The sequence below is a fragment of the Danio rerio genome, chromosome 23 (genome assembly GCF_049306965.1).
Source record: "Danio rerio strain Tuebingen ecotype United States chromosome 23, GRCz12tu, whole genome shotgun sequence".
NCBI lineage: Eukaryota > Metazoa > Chordata > Actinopteri > Cypriniformes > Danionidae > Danio > Danio rerio.
In genome coordinates this window covers 27,422,496-27,442,915 of record NC_133198.1, presented here as the reverse complement: position 1 = coordinate 27,442,915, position 20,420 = coordinate 27,422,496, and the positions used below count along the sequence as shown (strand labels likewise).

Below are 20,420 nucleotides of genomic sequence, written 5' to 3'. Positions count from 1 at the left end.
TGAACAAACTAAATTGGTCATATTGTGTGTGTGTGTGTGTGTGTGTGTGTGTGTGTGTGTGTATGTATGGGTATTTCTTAGTTCTAGGTTGCGACTGGAAGGGCATGCACTGCGTAAAACATGCTAGAATAGTTGGCAGTTCATTAGCCTGTGGCGACCTCTGAAATTGAGACTTAGCTGAAGGAAAATTAATGAATGGAAGTCCCTATAAAAATATAATTATTACTGAACCTTTACAAAAAAGGAGCCTGAGAAAAACGCTAACTTTAAAAGAAAATTTAGGTTGGCAACTCCTCACATATTAGACGACATTACCTGTTGATTTTATGTTCATGTATGGCCAAGATGATAACGAAGATCTAGAATGGTGAAAAAAATCATGATTTGAATGGCATGTGTTTTAGTCCCAGATGGGCTGGTCTGATTATTTTAGGGCTGCTGGTCTACAATGATCCTATATGGTTTACTACAAAGACAAATAATTGATAAAAATATCCAGTATAGATATATCCTGTGGTAATTCTATTGTTAAAAATGCTTTGTTGGTGCAAGAAATCAGAAGAAAGACCAGACTTGTTCAGCTGATATAAAGACAACATTAACAGCATTATATATGCCTCAGATGTTTTGTGGGCGGTGCTTGGTGTGACGTCTGAGGCAGAGACTATATTTTACTGTGTGTATCTCTACATTAACTGGTTGTGCACCTTTGATTAATCACAACTAAGTGCTTAATGTAAAGTAAAAGACAGTTGCATTCAGACACGTCTCAAAAGACAGAAGAGTACAAATTACTGGTGAGTATGATCTAAAATAGCTTTATGTGGAAACCTTTTGTGTCTTTATGCCACTATTTTCTGGTCTGTTTTGTGTCAGAGACAATGTGATAATTTAAGGGGAATTGATGAAAATTATGAGTTTTATGAGAGTTAGTACTTTTGAGTATAACTAAATTGGCCCACTTTTTAATTTATAAAATTACCATTTTAGTATTGTATGTGTAACAGTTGCAAACATTAGTAGTAGTACTAACAGCACATTTGAATAAACTTTTTTAAGGGCATCTAAGCAATGACTATCAATGAAAATGTTGCTCATATATTTTTACAGCATAGCCGTTCATTCAATTTAACTATTTTTTTAGAACAGGAGTTTAAACTGTTTTTTAGTGAGTCTGAAGAGCTTGATTAGCTTGTTCAAGTAGAAGCTAAAAGTGTTTGACTTGAGGCGGCCTTAAAGATGCAAATTTAAAAAAAGAACAATAAATTAGATAATTTTGCAAGTGTGCATTGCCATAATAAATTATCTGTAAAACATTGGGTTAAAGTTGAATTTGGAGTTGAAATATTTAGTGAAAAATGTGCAGCTACCACAAAGCTGAATGTGTATAATGCAGTACATAATAACATATCATGTGACCAGTGTTGCAAAAGCTGCATTATCACTCTGTGACCGCTTTGAAACCTGACAGTTGCAGATTCTTGAATCATCAAATTCATTTAGCAACAACAAAACAGACAGATCTAAAATAGACATTCAAATACTGGGCCCAAAAGTTTTACATATAACGCCCCATATACACTATTTTTGTGAACAGTTTTTAAACTGCTTATGTTTTATCAAAACTATAGTTATTAGACAAATATGGGTGAGAGAACAAGTGATGCGATGTGTCCAATCCAGGGTGTCCCATTACCAGAGCGGTAAGTGAAGTACTGGACAAGAGTGGAGCACTTCCAGGCGTCAAAGGAGGATTTGCTTATTGCAACTTATCCTAAAGCAGGTACAGAAGAGTGCAAAACAGTTCACAACTATGTAATAAAAACAACACTTTTAAATGACTTAAAAGAACACACTTTTTTTTTTTAAAGTTGGTTCATTTTACAAGTCTCCTTAAACAGTTGAGTTTTACAATTTTTTAAGTCTATTCAGCCGATCTCCTAGTCTGTCATAGGTCTCCCGGTCTATACTTAGCATAGCATAAATCTTTTAATCAGATTAGACTATTAGCATCTCACTCCAAAATTTTAAAAAAGTGTTTTAATAATTTCCTAGGTCAATAGGGGGATAAGAACTACAATCATTTTGCCATTAATATCAAGAAACTGTGTTGCAAACCATAGCTGCAGCAGGCGAAATTATATTATTCAGTGCTCTTAGCTAGCGACTATTTTTTTAACCGAGCAAGCGAGATGCTACTGGTCTAATTCGACTCAATAATGTATGCTAAGGGGCGACACCAACATAGGTTCATTCTAAAAACGTAGCCCTATTTACATTTCTGGAGATCACAAATTATGTACACTGTTAAAAATGTAGGGTTTCACACAATTCATTCATGTTGTCCCAATGCAAATTGATTAAGTTAACTTAACACTTTTAACAAATTTATGTGGATTACACATAAAAAAGATAAGTTGTCCCAATGAAATGTCAAAAACTGTTGTTTCAGCTCATTTTAAATAAGTAGTTTGAACAAGCAAAAACAAAAAAACTTTTTTTTTGAGTGTATCTATATGTATCTAGTGAATGGCTGCATTTCGTCTGTAAAACAAACACTATGGGGCGGTATGACGCCATACCTTTTCGGGTATACCAGCTGACCGCTTACCTCCGTATGGACGGCTCTTCCGCTGTTATCAGTTTGTCCAGTTAGCTGGCCATGTACGGCAGCGGACTTGAGATGCAAGGAGGAGTTGAACACAATGACAGGGTTTGAGTCCAGCGAAGAACAGTTCCAAAAAGCAGGTAAGACACAAACAAGTATAAATAACAAATAAAATAAACAAGTAAATAACAGGGTGAGAATGTGGTAAAATCTGAAAACGTGGTGAAAATCAGACAAGGGCTCTTCTTTTTCAGGGTTGCTTTTCAAAACTGTCGATTGGGTTGGGAGTGGGTGGGCGGGTTAATCAGTGCTTTTGAAAACACTGTTGGTTGGGTTTAGGGAAGGAGGAGGGTGGGTCAGTCAATCTGTCAGTCTGTCATTTAGTCATTCGACAGCAGTACATTTTCAGAATGAGCCTGGGTTGGGCGACATGGTGGCTCAGTGGTAAGTACTGGCACCTCACAGCAAAAAGGTCACTGGTTTGACTCCCGGCTGGGTCAGTTGGCATTTCTGTGTGGAGTTTGCATGTTCTCCTCCGGGTGCTCCAGTTTCCCCTACACCTATAGGTGAATTGAATAAATTAAATTGGTTGTAGTGTATATGCGTGAATAAGTGTGTATAGACGTTTCCCAGTAGTGAGTTGCATCTGGAAGGGCTGTGTAAAACATATGCTGGATAAGTTGGCGGTTTATTTTGCTGTGGCAACCCCTGATGAATAAAGAGACTAAGCTAAAGAAAATGAATGTATGCTAAGCTAAGGTCAAAGTGCTCCCACCAAACCCGGAGATCAGCTGAGTGGATTAAAAAATGGTAAACTCAACTAAGTTATAAAATGTGGAGTGTTCCTTTACAAAAGTGTCATGTCATCTGTAACAGGGACTACATGGACACAGGAAGTAGTGGATCAAATTCTGAATAATGAAGATGTTGAAAAATGTAAACGAGCCCCCACTCAGGTGCGCATGACATTGTTAGAGATGACCACTGCAGATGATCCAAGTGCAGGTATGCGTTTTAGAACCACAAACTGTTTGGCAATTTTACAAAATGTTTTTTAATGCATCTTAAATAATTAGCATTGTGTAACAATTTAGGTATAACCATGCCATACGGGTGAGTGATGCTATGGATCTCCCCATCCAACTTGTGCCTCATTCATTCTGGGAGGCTGGTTGCAAGGTTAAAAGAAAAAGAAATATCAAATATTAGAAGAATAAAAAATTAATAAGTAACCTTAATTTCTCCATAGGTTATATATGTGGCTTGTAATCCGAAAGACGTGTGTTTCATATTACCATTTAGACCACATGAATCTTAGCCAGCCAGAGCCTGGTCCTTGGAAACAATATCTGGAAAAGTTCATGACAGGGCAATGTGATTCATGCTGCTGTTTGTTTATTAAAGTCCAAGTGGAATCAAAATTTACTATGTTTATTTTGCTATTTCCTACGATTACTTTTGGTAATTTTCCGCATTTGGATTGGTTGTCCTTCTGTTGATGTCAACTTGAGGGCTTCAGCCACAATATCCTTAACCAGCACTTCTTACCGTTACTGTGCTAGAAGTGAATGATGTTCACAATACATGCTCTATATTCAAAGAATAATTTCAGTTGGATAAACATCAACATACTGAAATAAAATGCTTAGCAACTGACTTTAAATGTCAACCATAAATAAAGAAACATAAAGGAACTAAACTGTGCAGAGCTGCGGCACTCCAGGAACTGGATTTGACACCTGTGGGCCAAGACATACCTTATGTGACGAAATTAGTGTTTTGGGTTTTCCAATGGTTCTTTGTTGTTTCCTTTTATCTATTCGTTCCCTGTCTTTGCCTATCACATAGTGGCTTTTGGTTTCCTTCCCTGCATACTGCTACAGAAGCAGTGTTAGCATTAGCTGTTACACTTTTTAGGCTAATTATTTCAGACTTGACTTCAATAGGTTTTGGTAGCACATAGCACAAGGTAAAGGAATAAAACACCACAGACAGGGAGCAAATAGATAAAGAGAAACAACACAGTACACTTCATAATAAAAGCCAATAGATATTATAACATCTGACATATGTTGAAATCCTTTTGTTAGATGCAGGAGAATGGACGCAAGTAGTTAAGAACATACAACACAATCATGAGGAAAATACTGAATTGACGGATGAGCAGTAACTATCATGAACTCTCCTACAAAGATGGTGAGCCACAGAAGGTTATTAAAAAAAATAAAGTTCACTTTTTAAATTAAAAATAGAGAATTGAATGTCAATAATATTATTTTTCTTTTGTAATGTGTCTGTATTAAGCTGTTGATCGTAATGTTTTGGCTGATGAGTGTATTTTTTTCTTATCAAATGTCTTGAGCCCTGTGGTATCTAAGAAATTATGTTTGAGTTTTTCGCAACTTGTTTAATATACTGTAGCGAGCACACTGATGCCACGTCGCCCTGGTCACAAATTCACCCCAGCTGGAACCTCATCAGCTCCGGATCGCTCACAGCTGGACCTCATCAGCCAGGGAGAGATATAAGCCAGCCCCACACAGGAGGAAGACGAGCTTCATTTCCACATGACTCCCTGCGCTAACGCTTGTGTCTCTTTGTCTCTCCCACAGCCGACTCCAGCTCGTGACCGATCCAACACCAGAACTCTCACCATCCTTCACCATCTCCCCGGAGCACTTGAGCACGCACCCCAAGAAGAGCACCACTTTAATCACTATTTCACTTGTAAATAAAGCACCCTCCGGGGACTTGTTTGTAACTCAACTCAACTGTGTTTGTGTTTTCCCTCTGCCTCGCTACAATACCTATAATTTCATTACCCTGCTCATGAAGTTAACCACATTGCTCAATTCTTTGGACGGCAGTTATCAAAATCTACAATAGATCATATTGTCCAAATGACAACTTTTTCTGTTATGCGAAAAAAAAAAAAAAAAAAAAAAAATGGCAAGCTACTCAACTGTCCTTGATACAAAATTTGATCGTACTGTCTCAGAGTTCATGAGGAAAGGTGATTTTTGTTTTATTTTGAAGTAAAAAGTGATCAAATTAGACCTGCAGTTTATTTTTATTGCTGCCAAATGGGGTTTTAAAAATTTTTTTGTATTTATTTTATCCTACAGGTGAGGTTGGTGACTGACACTTTAGTGCTCAAGGGAAAGCTGCATTTGATGAACATTATCACATAATGATGATTGTCCTTTTCCAATACACTTCACTATTTAAAACAAACACATCATAAATGCTTATTTTTGTTTCATCCTGTACATTATTTGCAGCAATATCCAAGGCTGTTGTTGTGTGATGTCAAATTTATTGATTTTTATTTAGGCAAAAATCATTAGAATATTAAAGGAAAAATCATCTTTTATTTTTAGAGACAATTTGTAAAATTCCCAATATAAATAAATCAACACTTTTTGCGTGACTAAGAACATGATTTTGATATTTATGAAGGCAATATTCTTGATTTAATTTCCTTTTTGAATGCTTAGACTCCAGATTTTCAAATTGTTGTATCTCTTGCCGGGCGTCATGGTGCCTTAGTGGGTAGCACAATCGCCTCGCAACAAGAAGGTTGCTGGTTTGAGTGCCGATTGGGTCTGTTGGCATTTCTGTGTGGAGTTTGTATGTTCTCCCCGTGTTCGCATGGGTTTCCTTCGGGTGCTCCTGTATCCCCCACAAGTCCAAAGACATAGGTAAATTGAATAAGCTAAATTGGCTGTAGTGTATGTGTGTGTGCAAGAGTGTGTATTGGTGTTTCCCAGTGCTGGGTTGTGGCTGGAAGGGCATCCACTGTGTAAAACATATTAAATAAATGAATGCATCTCTTGCCGAAAATTGTCTCATAACAAACTTATGGTTTAGTGGTTCAATACCTCAGTTAGGCTTAGCTTAGATACTTATTAATATTTATTAGCATTGTGATGAGAACCACGACTGGGTGTTTATATATAATACAAGCCTGTGGCATTCAGACATATTACAAAAAATTACTAATCATATGTTATGATATCAGTAAACCATCAGTTAAGCTGTGGCATGAAACAGATTGTCGCTAATATTTTCACAGGCGTTCATTCTGTTTAAGTATTTTAGTAGCCCATCTATACTGTATTTCTAATTTGTAGGCCACCTCAAGTCAAACACCTGTTGGCTCAAAGCCTGCCCATACGGTTTCTAGCGAGTCTGACAACCTTGATTAGCTAATTAAAAAAAAAAATTAGAGAATAAGCTTTGAAAAGCTCCTGAGAAAGTGTGCATTCAAAATTATCAGAAAAATGCTGGGTTTTATTTGTGCATTTAATGCTCAGAAAGGGACAGATGGCTTTTTATGCTAGAAAATATGGCATCAGGTCTAATAATTACAGAAAGATTAGCACACTGGCTGTAGACAAACTAGGGCTTACATTCAGTTGTTAAAAGTAATCAGTCATGTAAATTAAGTCATTAAAGTCAGTTTATTATTATGTTTTTATTTGACTATAATTGTCATTAGCACATAAGAGCACATCTAATGAACTAGAGGTGAAGAACCGGCTATAGTTCACATATAAACAGAACAGACCATAAGATACAATTAAGCAAAAAATATTAAACTATTAAACTTTGTTGTGGAAATGTCTTTTCTGATTAAGAATAATGCTTTTAAAAGCTATTTAAAAAATTGTTATTAAAGAACAATGTGCTTAGGGTATTTCAAGTAGTGTTCAATTATTCTGCTGCACATTATACTAGTTAAAATTATCGAAAAATAATTTTGCAAGTTTTGACGTGTCATGCTAGGTTGCATATCGAAAGTGCGCAGACGAGCTGCGCAGTAGAAAGTGTTCAGACCAGTCCAACAAAACACATCACGTACCCTCCCTCTCTGCGTCAGGTCAAGGTTCTCAAGGTATTTGCTAATAATAATGAAATGATAAAAAATCGTATTCTTAGTTTAAAAATAAAGCATTATCATCGGCTATGTTGGTCAGGCAAAGCTAAAGGTTGCTAATTAAGGAAGGAAACTGGACGCCCAAGCTCTTATATAAAACTCGCTATTATCTGTTTTGGTGAACAAATATTAAAATGGCTATATATTAAATTACAGAGAAGGATTTGGAAAATATGAGCCGGAGAACAAGCGAAACTATTCGTCAAATTCAGGGTGTCCCATTTCCAGAGCGGATAGTCAAGTACTGGACAAGAGTGGAGCAGTTCCAGGCGTCAGAGGAGGATTTGCTCATTGCCACTTATCCTAAATCAGGTAGAGTACACAACCACTGAAAACAACAAAATGCTATGTAAATAATCTTTTAATAGTCATGTCGTCTGTAAAAGGGACTACATGGATACAGGAAGTCGTGGATCTAATTCTGAATGATGGAGATGTGGACAAGTGTAAGCGCGCCCCCACTCAGGTGCGCATGCCGTTTTTAGAGATGACCGCAGCAGATGGTTCAAACGCAGGTATGTTTAGATAAAACAACGGTTTTGTAACGTGTGTGTGTGCGTCTGTGTGTGTGTATATATATATATATATATATATATATATATATATATATATATATATATATATATATATATATATATATATATATATATATATATAAAGTGTATACTTTATTTATATTGTTTTAGGTATAACTAAGCTGGAGACTATGGATCCCCCTCGTGTTATCAAAACTCATCTTCCCATCCAACTTTTGCCTCGTTCTTTTGAGAATGCTGGATGCAAGGTTAAAAGAAAAAGGTTTTTTGTGAAGCACTTAAAAATTGTACATTAACTATATGCCAAAAAAAACCTTTATTTCTCCATAGGTTATATATGTGGCCCGTAATCCGAAAGACAGTGTGGTATCATTTTATCATTTTGACCGCATGAATCTAAGACAGCCAGAGCCTGGTCCATGGAAACAGTATCTGGAGAGGTTCATGAAAGGACAATGTAAGCCATGCTGCGGTTTGTTCATTAAATAAGACAAAGACAATTTTAGTTATCTCCTAATATTTAAATTTTTTTTCAGTGGTATGGGGATCCTGGTTTGATCATGTGAAAGGATACTGGAGGGAAAGGCACAAAAGGAAAATCCATTACATGTTCTTTGAAGACATGAAAGAGGTCAATCTACTTTCTACAAAGCCTTCATTCAGCCAAAGTGTTATGGGGAGCTCAAAGGGGGCATGTTAAAGTCTGGGTGGAATCATTTTTACAATATTTTTTGGTAATCTGCGTAATCATGAAATTAATAAGGGCAGGTATTGTAGGCTGCCCCCCGCTCACCGGTGAGCAGCATTTACACCAATAATGGTCCAAAGATGGACTGTAAAAAATCATATGTGCTATTTATTTAAAAAAAATTGAGGTAACACTATTGCACATATTATTTTTAAGTAGTTTGAAAACGTGATTTTTTTTAGCAAAAGACACTGAAATGAATCATGTGAAAATTACTAGGTTTTTGAGTGATAGATGATGATTTTAACTCTATTAGTGGAATGTGCGTATATAATTTAAGCAAATAAACCACCATTTACTCATTTATTAATAAAAAATACTCATTCATAAAATGTAACATATATATATATATATATATATATATATATATATATATATATATATATATATATATATAATTTATAATGAAATACATACACAATGCATTTTTTGACAAATATATTTTATTACATGTTCCACTGATAACAAAATGGTACATACAATTTGTTAAAACATATCTATTTAAAATTTACAGCAATGTTAAGCTCTGAAAAAAAGTCCTTTATCCATGTCAAGGAAAAAAATGCTCTGTCAACTTTCTTTTGTAGGAATATTCACATTTTAGACAAACTCTGAGAGAATTGCACAACATATAAAACCAGTATAAAAGCTGTATCTTAAAATAATAGCAACACAATCAGTCAATGTAGTGAAAATTCCCCAAAAGTTTGTAACATTGATTTTGTGTCAGAAACTTATAAGTTTGTTTTAAGGTGATTTTAATTTGGGGAATACTTGTATAAATCCAGTTCAGCAATTCTAGATTTTCCAAGCCAGCCATGACTCACTCATCATCCAATACAATGCAGAAGTCCTCATGGTTGGTCATCCCTCTTGCAGACAGCAATTCTCTGTGCATTCCCACACTGTAAAATAAACATTATGTTTATTATTATGAAATTATGCAGTTGTAAATTCAAAATGTTACACATTGCTGACTTACACTATAGCACAAGTATACAAGTATTTTGACTAATAATGGACAGGGTGTTTTTAAATGTATACTAGGGTACAAAGAAATAAGTTTATAAAAACAAACATATTTCAACAAGGAATAGTGCATTCAACAATGTAGTGTTTGTGTTATATTTTTGTTTTTTGTAGAAATGCAAAAATATAAAAGGCAGTTTTCAGAAAACTATAAGTATCTGAAACAGTTTAAGACACTTACTTTGCACTCCTGAATGAGCTCTTCCTCTTTTTCAAACAAATACACCAGCAACATGTGAGGTCAAACAAGTATAGAAATTAGTAATATTGCCTAATAATAATAACACACAAATAACATGATAAAAAATACCTGCTGTATAGCACCCATAAACTGCTCCTCTTTTGTAGGAAAATACAGTAAACATTTTTTTCATTAATCTGAAAAAAAGCAAACAAATATTAGTATTTATATACTATTATATAAAACACAGTTAATTGCATTACATCATCAAAGCTTTTAAAAAGAACCTTATTAAATGGAAAAACACTAGCTGTGCATAACCCCATTGAATAGCTATATAGCTAACATACTAGCTTCAGCTAACCAAGTTCACTGTTGTTTGTCCACCCCGCTTAAATGTTGCTTGACCAAACTAGGCTCCAGAACAAGCTTGAACAGCATGTGTCTTTCATGAAAGAGCTTATTTTAGACAATAAAAATGATAAACTGTTAATGCTTACCTCTTATCATGCTCACTGTTGATCTGCTCCTTCAAAATGTCATCAGGTCACTGCCATTGTTGAGATTCAACTGCAAACATCTCAATCAAATCCACATAATTGAGTCAATTTTCTTAAAATAAACATGAAGCCATCTTTCCTCAATTTTATCAGCTTAATTTGTTTCTCAAATTAAGGCTGATAATTGCACTGGTTTCCTTTAAAAAAATAAGTAAAATGTATCTCTTGATTTTATTAGCAAAATATTCTCAATATTTTATAATAAATCCAGAATATCAATTTTTAAAATAAAATATGACCATTATTTTTAATGACCACATCAATTTTTTTAATGAAAATTACAAGCCTCAAGATTCATTTTTTTACAGTGAAAACGATAACCCTTACAACAAAGGCTTTCTCATTTACCTGCGTAGCTGGAGTCAAGTCAATGAGACTATAGTGCCACAGTCTACCATCAAAAATACCTAAAATATAAATGTTGGAACCGGAGCAATGAAAAAACGTCCCGTAGTCTGATGAGTTATGTTTTGTCAGTGCATTTTTATAATGTTTTAGGCAGGTGGTCATCATAATTTTGCTGATCAGTGTTTACTTTCTTATTACCTACCTGTAGCCCAGTGGTGTGAAGTAACAAATTACAAATACTCATGATGCATACAAATACTCTATGGTGTTTGGCTAGTATAGCGAAGAAGTAGGAGTAGAGTACAAGAAGTAGAATAATCAGTTGTGTGATTGCCATCCAATCAAATCGCACAAAGAAGATTGCCTTTTGCAGAACAACCTCATGACAATTGTTACACAGAATGACTGAGTGACTGTTCAGACTGCATGTCACTGATGAGAAGATGACGAATGTTTACTGTATGATGACTGAACTGACCAAATGAACAATCAATAAATGTACTACAGAATGTTACGTTTTCACACACACACACATATTGAAGCACCAACCTTTCACAGTGTAATACTCACTACTCTTGAGTACTTTAAAAAGGGCTACTTTTTACTCATACTTAGAGTAATATGTTCAACAGATACTTTTACTCTACTTGCACTACATTTTGGGGTAAGTAATACTTTTACTTGAGTATGGTTTTTCAGTACTCTTTCTACCACTGCTGAAGCCTACATGTCTGAAAAATTAAAGCTAAAATTGAGCATATTGTATAATTTAGCTATAATTACAGGACCCTGCTCGTGAAGTGACCCGGACTGCTCAATTCCTTGGACGACAGTTATCAGAATCTACAATAGATCATATTGTCCAAATGACAACTTTTTCTGTTATGCGAGAAAACCCCATGGCAAACTACTCAACTCTCCCAGATACAATATTTGATCGTACAGCCTCTCAGTTCATGAGAAAAGGTGATTTTCGTTTTAAAGAACTTCTAATTGATACTTTTTTACAACTTATTCATGCTATTGCTGCTAAATGGGTGTTGCTTTATGATTTGAGTTTATTTTATCCTACAGGTGAGGTTGGAGACTGGAAGAATCACTTTAGTGCTGAAGAGAATGCTGCATTTGATGAACATTACCAGAAAAAGATGGAGGATTGTCCTCTTCCAATACGCTTCACTATATAAAATAGTGAAATGGAGTGTCTTTCAGTCCATGAAACTTGGATAAAAGTGTCAGCTAAATGAATAAATATAACAATGATGTAATTATTTGTGTTGACAATTTAGTTATTTTGTGTGTAATTTATTGTTCTTAATTTGTCAACAATATGTAATTTTAATGTAATACTGAATGAGTTGTAGATGTTGAAGGTTCAAAGCTCTTGTATCCAGTATAAAGGTCAGCTAGCTTCATATCTCTGGGATGCACAGTATACATTTTATCTGTTTACTAAAATTAAAATAACACCCAATCAGAGGGCATAAATGTAATGGTTTAAAATAGAAGTGGTTTAAAAACCTTAATAGCTAAAAAAAAGAAATGCATTATTAAAAAAAATATTGTGTCGGCAGAGATACAAATATACTCTCAGTTGTAAAAAGTGATCAAGGCCTAGTGACCTTTAAACCTGTGCTGCCAAACCTCCAACTCATGTAATGCTCCTGATAAAGTTCTTCCGTGAGTGAGCTTCGCAAACAACGCCACTGAATATAGCAAAACAAGGTCAGTGATATTGATGTTTTTCATTTTGACGATTTATTTTGTGTGTTTATGGGACCAATTTGACAAGTATGTGAACAAAATCGTTGGCACATTAAACAACTTCTCACTTTCATAGGCATGTTGTCCTTCCTTTCTTGGTTTGTACCAAGTGTACCTACTTGGCTAACACCAAATGCTATTCCTTTACATAGTGCTTTACAAGGTGAGTCATGAAAAGAATGATTTATTACAACTGTCAAATATTAAAGGAGTTAATATATTGTCATCATAACATTGAAATGTTTTTGGCATTGGCAATAAATAACCTATTTACACAAATATCTAATAATATATGGATAATCTAGTTATGACTTAAACTTTAAAACTACTGAAGCATAATACAGGTTTAAAATATTTCTGTTCATAATGTGTTCTATTTAATGGCTGTCATATATTTGTATTATGATTTACAGAAGACACCCACTAAAATGCCATTCGGTTTAACATTAATATCAAAAGACTAAGTGCACCTCTAAAGTGCTAATAAATCGCTATTGTAAATATTTATACATTGTCTTAAGCCTTAGGTTTTATTATTTCAAAAATATAATCAAATGTAACAGGGTTACTTATTCTTTTGAACAATTTCATATCATGTTAAAATATAGATGTTGTTTTACTTTGACATGTACAGTAGGACATTTGTTCATCAATATTTTGAGATTTTGTTTTTTAAAAAAAAGAAGTCTGAAACACTAAAATAGACTCACTCTATGTTTATGGTCTATATGAAATCAAATCACCTAATATGCATCATGTTTCTTGTTTATCACAGGGCTTGTGGGTGCTTGTGGGATCTGGGTCCTTCGTAATCTTTTAAAAACGTTCTTGTTTGTTGAAGCACAGAGGTAAATATTCATTTTAAACATGTGCTATGCAAATAGAGGTACAGATGAAGTAAGAATTATTAAACCCCCTGAATTATTAGCTCCTGTTAAATTTTTTGCACAATTTCTGTTTAACTGAGAGAAGATTTTTTCAACACATTTCTAAACATAATCGTTTTGATAACTCATTTCTAATAACTGATTTATTTTATCTTTGTCATGATGACAGTAAATAATAAATTACTAGATATTTTTCAAGACACTTCTATACAGTTTAAAGTGACATTTAAAGGCTTAGGGTAAGGTTAACTAGGCAGTTAGGGTAATAAGGCAAGTTATTGTATAATGATGGTTTGTTCTGTAGACTATCGAAAAAAATATAGCTTAAAGGGGCTAATAATTTTGTCTCTAAAATGGTTTTATAAAAATTAAAAGCTGCTTTTATTCTAGCCAAAATAAAACAAAGAAGACTTTCTCTAGAAGAAAAAATATGAGACATGCTGTGAAAATTTCCTTGCTCTGTTTAACATCGTTTGGGAAATATTTAAAAAATAAAAAAAGATTCAGATGGGGGCTAATAATTCTTACTTCAACTGTATATGGATGGAGACAATGTTTTGTGTTAAAGTTTTTGTAAGTTTCACTTGTCTGTTGTTTTAAGTATTGCAGATCTAGACAAAGACCTTAAACCAAAGAACAAACTAAACGGTGGACTAACAGAGAAAATTCAGTTTTGGATCCTTACAGCGGTTCTTTCTGTTGTGGGGTCTCGTGTTGCATCACTAGTGGTTTTAGAGTTCTCCCTCAGAGCCATTTCAGCACGGATCACAGCAGGATCAGTATGGACAAAATTGATTTATGACAATAAATACATTTCTGCTTGACAGCTTATCATTTAGATTAAATATTGTTCTTTTTGTTTAGGACTCAATAATTGACCCAGTGTTACTGCTGCTTGTCCAGTGCCAGTTCTCCTTGGGCTGCGCACTAACCTGCAGCCTTAAATTTCTCCATGAGGGGGCACCACAAGGCTGGCTAAGCCTTTCTCTTGCAGTTGGACTTAGCTGGTTCTTGGCTACCCGGTGCAGTAGAGTATGGCGGCATGTAAATTCAATGTATCCAATACACAGCACACAACGTTATTGTGGACTATGCATTGGGCTCCTAACCACTGGTGCTTCTATATTAACCTGGCTCTGCACTGCCCTGATTATAACTTTTAGTGTATCTGGAATTGCTGCCATATCCAACATAAACCAACACTTTCTTTCAACCACTGAGGCTCTGAGATTTTGGACCCCACTCACAATCTGCTACTCACTGCTAGTTGTATATATGAATGGTAAGACAAGCAAATGGTTAGACTAAATACATTTTAGTAGAATTTTCATAGAGGCATATAAACAAAACTAAATTCTGAAAATCACACATTTAAAAAAAAAATTGGGTGAAATAATTTTTTTGTTTTATAGTATGTTAAGTAAATTATTTATATTGTAGCAAATTATCTGCAGTCACTAATATTGAGAGTAACTGAATTCTTTAAGTTTAAAAGAACAACATTTATCAAACAATTAAATGTGTCCTGGGAAAACACACAGACACCAAACATTTGAACAACACTAAGCACATTTGATGCTATCATTTGAGTCTAATAAGTGTAATCATTCTTTTAGAGGATCGGAGACAACAGCCTGTTCAACAGATTGTCAATACGGTTGTTGTGCGGCTAGGTGGGCTTTTCGTGTTACTGATTACAGTGGGAACTTGGTCAGATGTCCTCCATGTTATAATCTGCTTTATTGGTGAAGCTGCATGTCTGTTACCATCTCAAGACCTCTTGGAAGCCATATATCAGGTTAGAGCTAACGACTGCATTTGCTGATCTCTCCAGAGCATATATTTAAGAAATATTCAGAGCATTAAATGTAAAAACACTTTTTATTTTGCAGCATACCAGCCATGAGCCTAAAGGACAAATTAAAAGACCTGGTAACCAAGGAGAACATAGGAAACTGGGAAAATTTGATTGAACTTCACTTTATCAGTTGTATCCGCCTTTATGAAATAGTGTACATTAAAGTATTATTTAAGATATATGTGCTATTTTGTCCTTGCTATTATGAATGCTTTAATCTTTCAATATTTTCTTACTAGGCTACATAAACAAAACATGAATGCCATCATCAGAATAATAAATCTATAAATACTGAATAAGTGCATGGTGAATTCAATAAATATATAATTTGGTTTGTTCAGATAATGTATATTTGTCTAACATTATCAAACACTGCCACAAAGTAAAGTTCTGCCTATTTTGGATGAAAACAGAATTGGAGAAGTCTTCCATGATTCAAATAATAGTTACTGTTATTCACTGTAAAGACAGTTCCACTAACAAAATAATTACTGGGTTTTAACATTTTGAGCATGTAACAATTTAATTCAGTCGGGCTTTTTTGGAAGCAGTCAAGCACAAAGCAGTTAAACTGAACTTGAACCTAAAAATAGCTACATTGGAAACAAAATGGCCGCAATGCTCTTATTTCTTTTGTTGTGCTTGCTGGGTTTTGTCTACACTGGGTTATGCTCAAAATGGCGTCATATTTCAGAGAACATTCTTTCGATAACTGGCGCCAAAAAAACACCGACTGAACATTCAAGAAGATCAAGTGCATGTTTTGTTTGTGACGCATAAATCTCTCTGGTATTTAAGAGGTACGTGTTTAATTCTCCACGGTGACTGTTCTGCTCCAGGATGTTTTCATGCGTTATTAAAGGCGCTCATACTAAACATGGACAATTTCTTTCATACACGTTCCACATTCTGCCGATATTTTGTTTATAATCCCATCGATTCCATGGATAAATACATATGTTAAACTTGTTTTAACAATTTAATAAAGCAGTAAATGCCTTCATGTCCGTAGACGTTGGCCACACCGTCTCGAGTTGATTAAAGGGAAAACAAGTGGTGTCCGAGTATCCAGGGGATTCATTTATTGTATAACATGCAACAATAGCCTACGGTTTAGGCCTGAAGTGCGCATTTGTATTTCCAGTGTGCAACCAATCTCAAATCCAATCCCAAAAGAATTACATTTTATTACTTCTTTTCCATAAATATTAAGGATTTAGGAAGATCCAGGAAGTCCATGTATAAATCCTGTGAAGACTGAATCTGAAGATTTTGTGGCTTGCTCAAGATCCAGCTTGAGAAGCATCCACCTCAGTACAAGTTCCAGAATTTTCTGCCAGTCAGAGGGGTTGTAATTGCTCTTTGTCAGAACTCTGTGTGGGCGTGTAAAGCGCAAGCGCGATTCATCCATTGCGGTCCCTGTTTTGCCGCATTCTGGCGCATGCGTGAATCAAATCACACGCCTCGTGCATAGCTGGAAAACAGTCAAATGCTGTTTTTTATACGGAAATGTTATGGGATTGTCATTCTGTCTCTTGCTTTAATGGATTATTAATCACCACAATATGTGGAATGATCATCATTAGCCTATTTAAAATATGATCTGTTGATCTTTTTGTCAGTAGGCTGTACTATTATTAATAATTAAGCTTGCATTGACCAGGATGCCTGTCTTTTTGATAAACATGTAAACGTAATCGTTCTTATCTTTGTAGTTATGAGAAATATATTTAATTATACTAGTCAAGTGGATCAAAACCTTTCATCAAAGATCTCCTAAACAACTGAACAATACCCATTCTTCTCTTAAAACGATTTTGATCCACTCCAAATGTTGATTACTGCATTTATCTCCCATAAAGGCGGGGCTTGTTATATTGAGAGAATCGCTCAGCTAATTCAATCATGCCTAGGTGAAATAAATAGTTTATCTAACAACAGAGTCTCTCGTGACGTATATTGTTTTAACTCGCAAGTAGTAGGTCAAAAACGATCTCCACACGGGTGTTGGGGAAAACAAATGGATGTGCAAACGTATACAAAGCAGCAGTATTAAAGCTATTACTACTGTGAACACCGTCCAGCCACTGACTGTTGAAAATAGTTTGTGGTAAACCTCATTGTAACACCCCAGAAACTATTAGTAACTTGCTTTCAAAAGTCCTTTTGCCAATAGCCTGTAAAATGTTAAACTGCAATCTGAGATTTTACCTTTCAATCTTAACCTGTGAAATAATCCAAAGGATGTGCAGCTTTAACATTTAAATTGAAGGGAACACGTCTTGTCCGATTTGATCCATGTGGTATTCCGGGTGCTGCTCATTGCATATGCGCGATCTCGTCATGAACCGGAGCGCGCTCCTCGACAGCAAGGTTCAGGCGCTCGTAGTCAACACAGCTTTCAAGTGCAAGCGGGTCCAATCGTAGTGTCGAGTCAGAGGAACTACTCGCCTCATCCTAACATATTCAGTCGGATTTAACGCAGTAAAATCTTCTGTATGACCGGGGGACACCACCACGCAGTATGGTCCGGGAAACCAGACATTTATGGGTGGGAAATTTACCAGAAAATGTACGAGAGGAAAAAATTATCGAGCACTTCAAACGGTAAGTGACGATTTGCTGAGAGCAAGGCAACATCCAGCAATGTGCTTTCTTCGAGGGAATGGGCGAAAACAATAGCGGCACACCGGTGTAGAGTTGAACAACGTAAATGTGCGGAGCAACTTTCGCAGGAACGCTGCTATGGAGTTGGCTTGTTTTGGCTGACTTAACATACGCTGGCTAGTGAGTTAGCTTTCTAGAGTCGCAGTCGTCGCTAGGTTGCTAATTAGCACGTAGGGTCGCATACAAGCACGTTACTTGTGTTGCTTCAAAATTGTTGGCTTCAGCTTTAATTTGCATCCTAGATGTCAGCAGCAGTACTTAAAGGCACTTAAAATCTACTGCTCGATGGCTGCACGCTAGTTGAATTAACTTGGCTATATGGTGTCTACTAAAAGGCATTATACAGTGGGTGTTGTTTTGAGCATTCAGCTCAGATGTCATGAATGTCAGGAGAGCGGTGACCGTCAGCGGCTGCATCTTCAAGAAGTTAAACATTACCAGAGTGGACGTCTATAAATAAAAACTTTAATGCAAATTATGATTGTCACTCTGTAAACATGTGGCAGCAGTTTACTTCAACCTGACGTTTAGTTGTCAGAACTTTTTGTAGCGGTGAGATTAATAATTTATACTCACAAATCGTGGCATTAAGAATGATTTTATATTTTCTTAGTGTTAAAACGGATAGAAAGCCAACAATGTCTGCACGTTGTACTCGCATGCTGGAGAGTTTTATTATTTTTCTGACCTTTGGATTCAGGTGTCGTTGAATTCACTCAAAAGTCACCTGATTTATGGTTGGAATGCATAACCGAGTCATAATGACACGGTTTCTTGAAACTAAATTGTGTAAATCTGTTATCTAAGTTCAAGTCGGAAACAGTGGCGAGATGGATCCCAGTAGTGACATCGCAGTATTGTGTATTACTTAATTTAAATGGCTAACGTACGTGATTGTTTATATTATCCTAAAGGTACATTATCACACAGCATATATAGGCTATATATTTTTAACATATCCAAACTTTACCCACATTAATTAGCCACTGAAAGCGATAATATTGAGCAAATCTAAATTGTCCGATTGTTTACATCGTCGCAAAATGTAAACTATATTATGACTCAAACTATATTATCATTCGTGCTTTCTGAAGCATTAAGATATACATTTTCATAAATCTGCTTTGAAACAACGTTTATTGTGTACGAAATTCCCTTGATTGTCTTGACTTCCATTATTGACCACATTCATTACCTACACGTACGCTCAAACACCCCAAGGTAAGGTTAGCGTTTAAAAATGCAGGTGTGACCAAACTTATTGTAATGGTATTTTTGAAAGATATGTACCTGATTAATGCAGATGTTCGGACTTAAGTTTAATGAACATGCCTCAATATCCTAAGGTATTACTTTGCGAGTTGAGCACACAGGAGGTACGCTAATATAAGAACCTGCAAAAAAGATTGAGTAAATAATTAATTCATTTTGAACCCACCGCTTTGTTGTCTCAACGGCAGCCTTTTGTTCAAATGCCTGTCCATTTAAGTTAGCTTTGAATCGTTGTAATAACGGTCGCCCTTTGAACGGGAACTAAATTAAATCCCGCTTATGTTCATTTTAGGAAGGAATAATAAAGGAGGAATTGTTGTCCGAGAAAACCAGAGATAAACGCATAAATCTAGATTTCTAAAATAAAATGCGACATATTTAAGTACCCTGAAGTGATTTGTGTACGGTGACTGTCAAAGCTCAGGTCAGTGCGGCAGAGGTACTTATTGAAGATGGGGGACGGGAGAATGAATAAGCAGTGTGAATAGGTTTGTAAAATGGCGACGGAGATTGTGTTGTGAGTGTGAGAACTGGTGTGTCAGACAGCTGCTCACCTAGAGCACAATTTGAATGCCTATTGTTTATAGTTTGCAAACCAAGTGTTGTTTTAAGCCTCATGAACGCCTGACGTTCATTTACATATGTTTTGTTTATTCTTGTGATGATTGACAGCAAATTAATGTTTAATAAATGCATATAATGTTTAATAAATGCATATGTAGTTTATACAAGCACTATATGTCAAAGTTTCTACAGAACAAAAATAAGAAGGGATGTAATTTTATGAAACCTAGCAAAGAGGTACAAAGGATAGTATGACATAGAAAAAAGCATTACATTTAAACGAAATCTATACATTTGATAAAAATCACTGAAGAAAAAGGCTGCTCTGGTTATTTTGGTGCACCAGACATGGATCATCAAAATCTGATATATATTTTTTTCTTTTTGTAATTATTTTAAATAGCCAAATGAAAGGAGGCATTACTGGCATATGGTTTATTCCATTCATACTGTGCTTTG

General features: G+C 35.3%; 4 protein-coding genes and 1 long non-coding RNA gene across 10 annotated transcripts in view; 4 read left to right on the top strand and 1 right to left on the bottom strand.

Annotated features, from left to right (window-relative positions):
* Positions 1 to 141: 141 nt before the first annotated feature.
* Positions 142 to 5,371, top strand: LOC103909689 (sulfotransferase 1C2). Of its 2 annotated transcripts, none has more exons than XR_012398532.1 (4): positions 142 to 1,783; positions 3,485 to 3,613; positions 4,699 to 4,804; positions 5,221 to 5,371. XR_012398532.1 is itself a non-coding variant. In XM_073938999.1 (4 exons), exons 1-3 carry the CDS (start codon positions 2,706 to 2,708, stop codon positions 4,776 to 4,778), a joined length of 252 nt encoding a protein of 83 aa, XP_073795100.1. In that variant the 5' UTR covers positions 2,578 to 2,705; the 3' UTR covers positions 4,779 to 4,804; positions 5,221 to 5,310. The 2 variants fall into 2 exon arrangements, 1 of the variants encoding a protein (XP_073795100.1); XM_073938999.1 differs by lacking the exon at positions 142 to 1,783 and adding an exon at positions 2,578 to 2,748 and having other exon boundaries at positions 5,221 to 5,310.
* Positions 5,372 to 7,456: 2,085 nt separating this feature from the next.
* On the top strand, positions 7,457 to 12,217 carry sult1st5 (sulfotransferase family 1, cytosolic sulfotransferase 5). The gene is given in 8 exon segments (NM_001199903.1): positions 7,457 to 7,505; positions 7,704 to 7,859; positions 7,934 to 8,062; positions 8,234 to 8,331; positions 8,414 to 8,540; positions 8,620 to 8,714; positions 11,735 to 11,915; positions 12,024 to 12,217. Coding segments are annotated over 7 exon segments (882 nt in total). The 5' UTR covers positions 7,457 to 7,505; positions 7,704 to 7,720; the 3' UTR covers positions 12,137 to 12,217.
* On the bottom strand, positions 9,255 to 10,803 carry LOC100535539 (uncharacterized). The gene is made up of 4 exons (NR_170129.1): positions 10,542 to 10,803; positions 10,171 to 10,238; positions 10,042 to 10,067; positions 9,255 to 9,736 (listed from the first exon to the last, which is right to left on the bottom strand). It is a non-coding gene; the product is annotated as an uncharacterized lncRNA (long non-coding RNA).
* Positions 12,218 to 12,583: 366 nt separating the features above from the next.
* Positions 12,584 to 15,637, top strand: tmem82 (transmembrane protein 82). 2 transcript variants are annotated; one of them, NM_001199740.1, is made up of 7 exons: positions 12,584 to 12,674; positions 12,790 to 12,876; positions 13,489 to 13,561; positions 14,202 to 14,379; positions 14,465 to 14,882; positions 15,217 to 15,398; positions 15,493 to 15,637. In NM_001199740.1, exons 2-7 carry the CDS (start codon positions 12,792 to 12,794, stop codon positions 15,571 to 15,573), a joined length of 1,017 nt encoding a protein of 338 aa, NP_001186669.1. In that variant the 5' UTR covers positions 12,584 to 12,674; positions 12,790 to 12,791; the 3' UTR covers positions 15,574 to 15,637. The 2 variants fall into 2 exon arrangements, with proteins under 2 accessions (NP_001186669.1, XP_073794771.1); XM_073938670.1 differs by having other exon boundaries at positions 12,625 to 12,876.
* A 2,188-nt stretch (positions 15,638 to 17,825) lies between these two features.
* The window catches only part of spen (spen family transcriptional repressor), a 44,915-nt gene continuing 42,320 nt past the window's right edge, over positions 17,826 to 20,420 (top strand). For all 4 annotated transcript variants that reach the window (XM_009296917.4, XM_003201204.6, XM_073938998.1 and 1 more), the window contains exon 1: positions 17,826 to 18,065. In XM_009296917.4, coding sequence (XP_009295192.1) covers positions 17,983 to 18,065 — 83 coding nt within the window. In that variant the 5' untranslated portion in view covers positions 17,826 to 17,982. The remainder of the gene's footprint in view (positions 18,066 to 20,420) is intronic.

Coding starts and splice junctions, on each gene's coding strand:
- tmem82 (NM_001199740.1), top strand. CDS start 12,792: ATGTTGTCCTTCCTTTCTTGGTTTGTACCAAGTGTACCTACTTGGCTA. Junction 13,562..14,201: donor TTGTTTGTTGAAGCACAGAG/GTAAATATTCAT, acceptor TGTTGTTTTAAG/TATTGCAGATCTAGACAAAG. Junction 14,380..14,464: donor CACGGATCACAGCAGGATCA/GTATGGACAAAA, acceptor CTTTTTGTTTAG/GACTCAATAATTGACCCAGT.
- LOC103909689 (XM_073938999.1), top strand. CDS start 2,706: ATGACAGGGTTTGAGTCCAGCGAAGAACAGTTCCAAAAAGCAG. Junction 2,749..3,484: donor AGAACAGTTCCAAAAAGCAG/GTAAGACACAAA, acceptor CATCTGTAACAG/GGACTACATGGACACAGGAA. Junction 3,614..4,698: donor TGCAGATGATCCAAGTGCAG/GTATGCGTTTTA, acceptor TCCTTTTGTTAG/ATGCAGGAGAATGGACGCAA.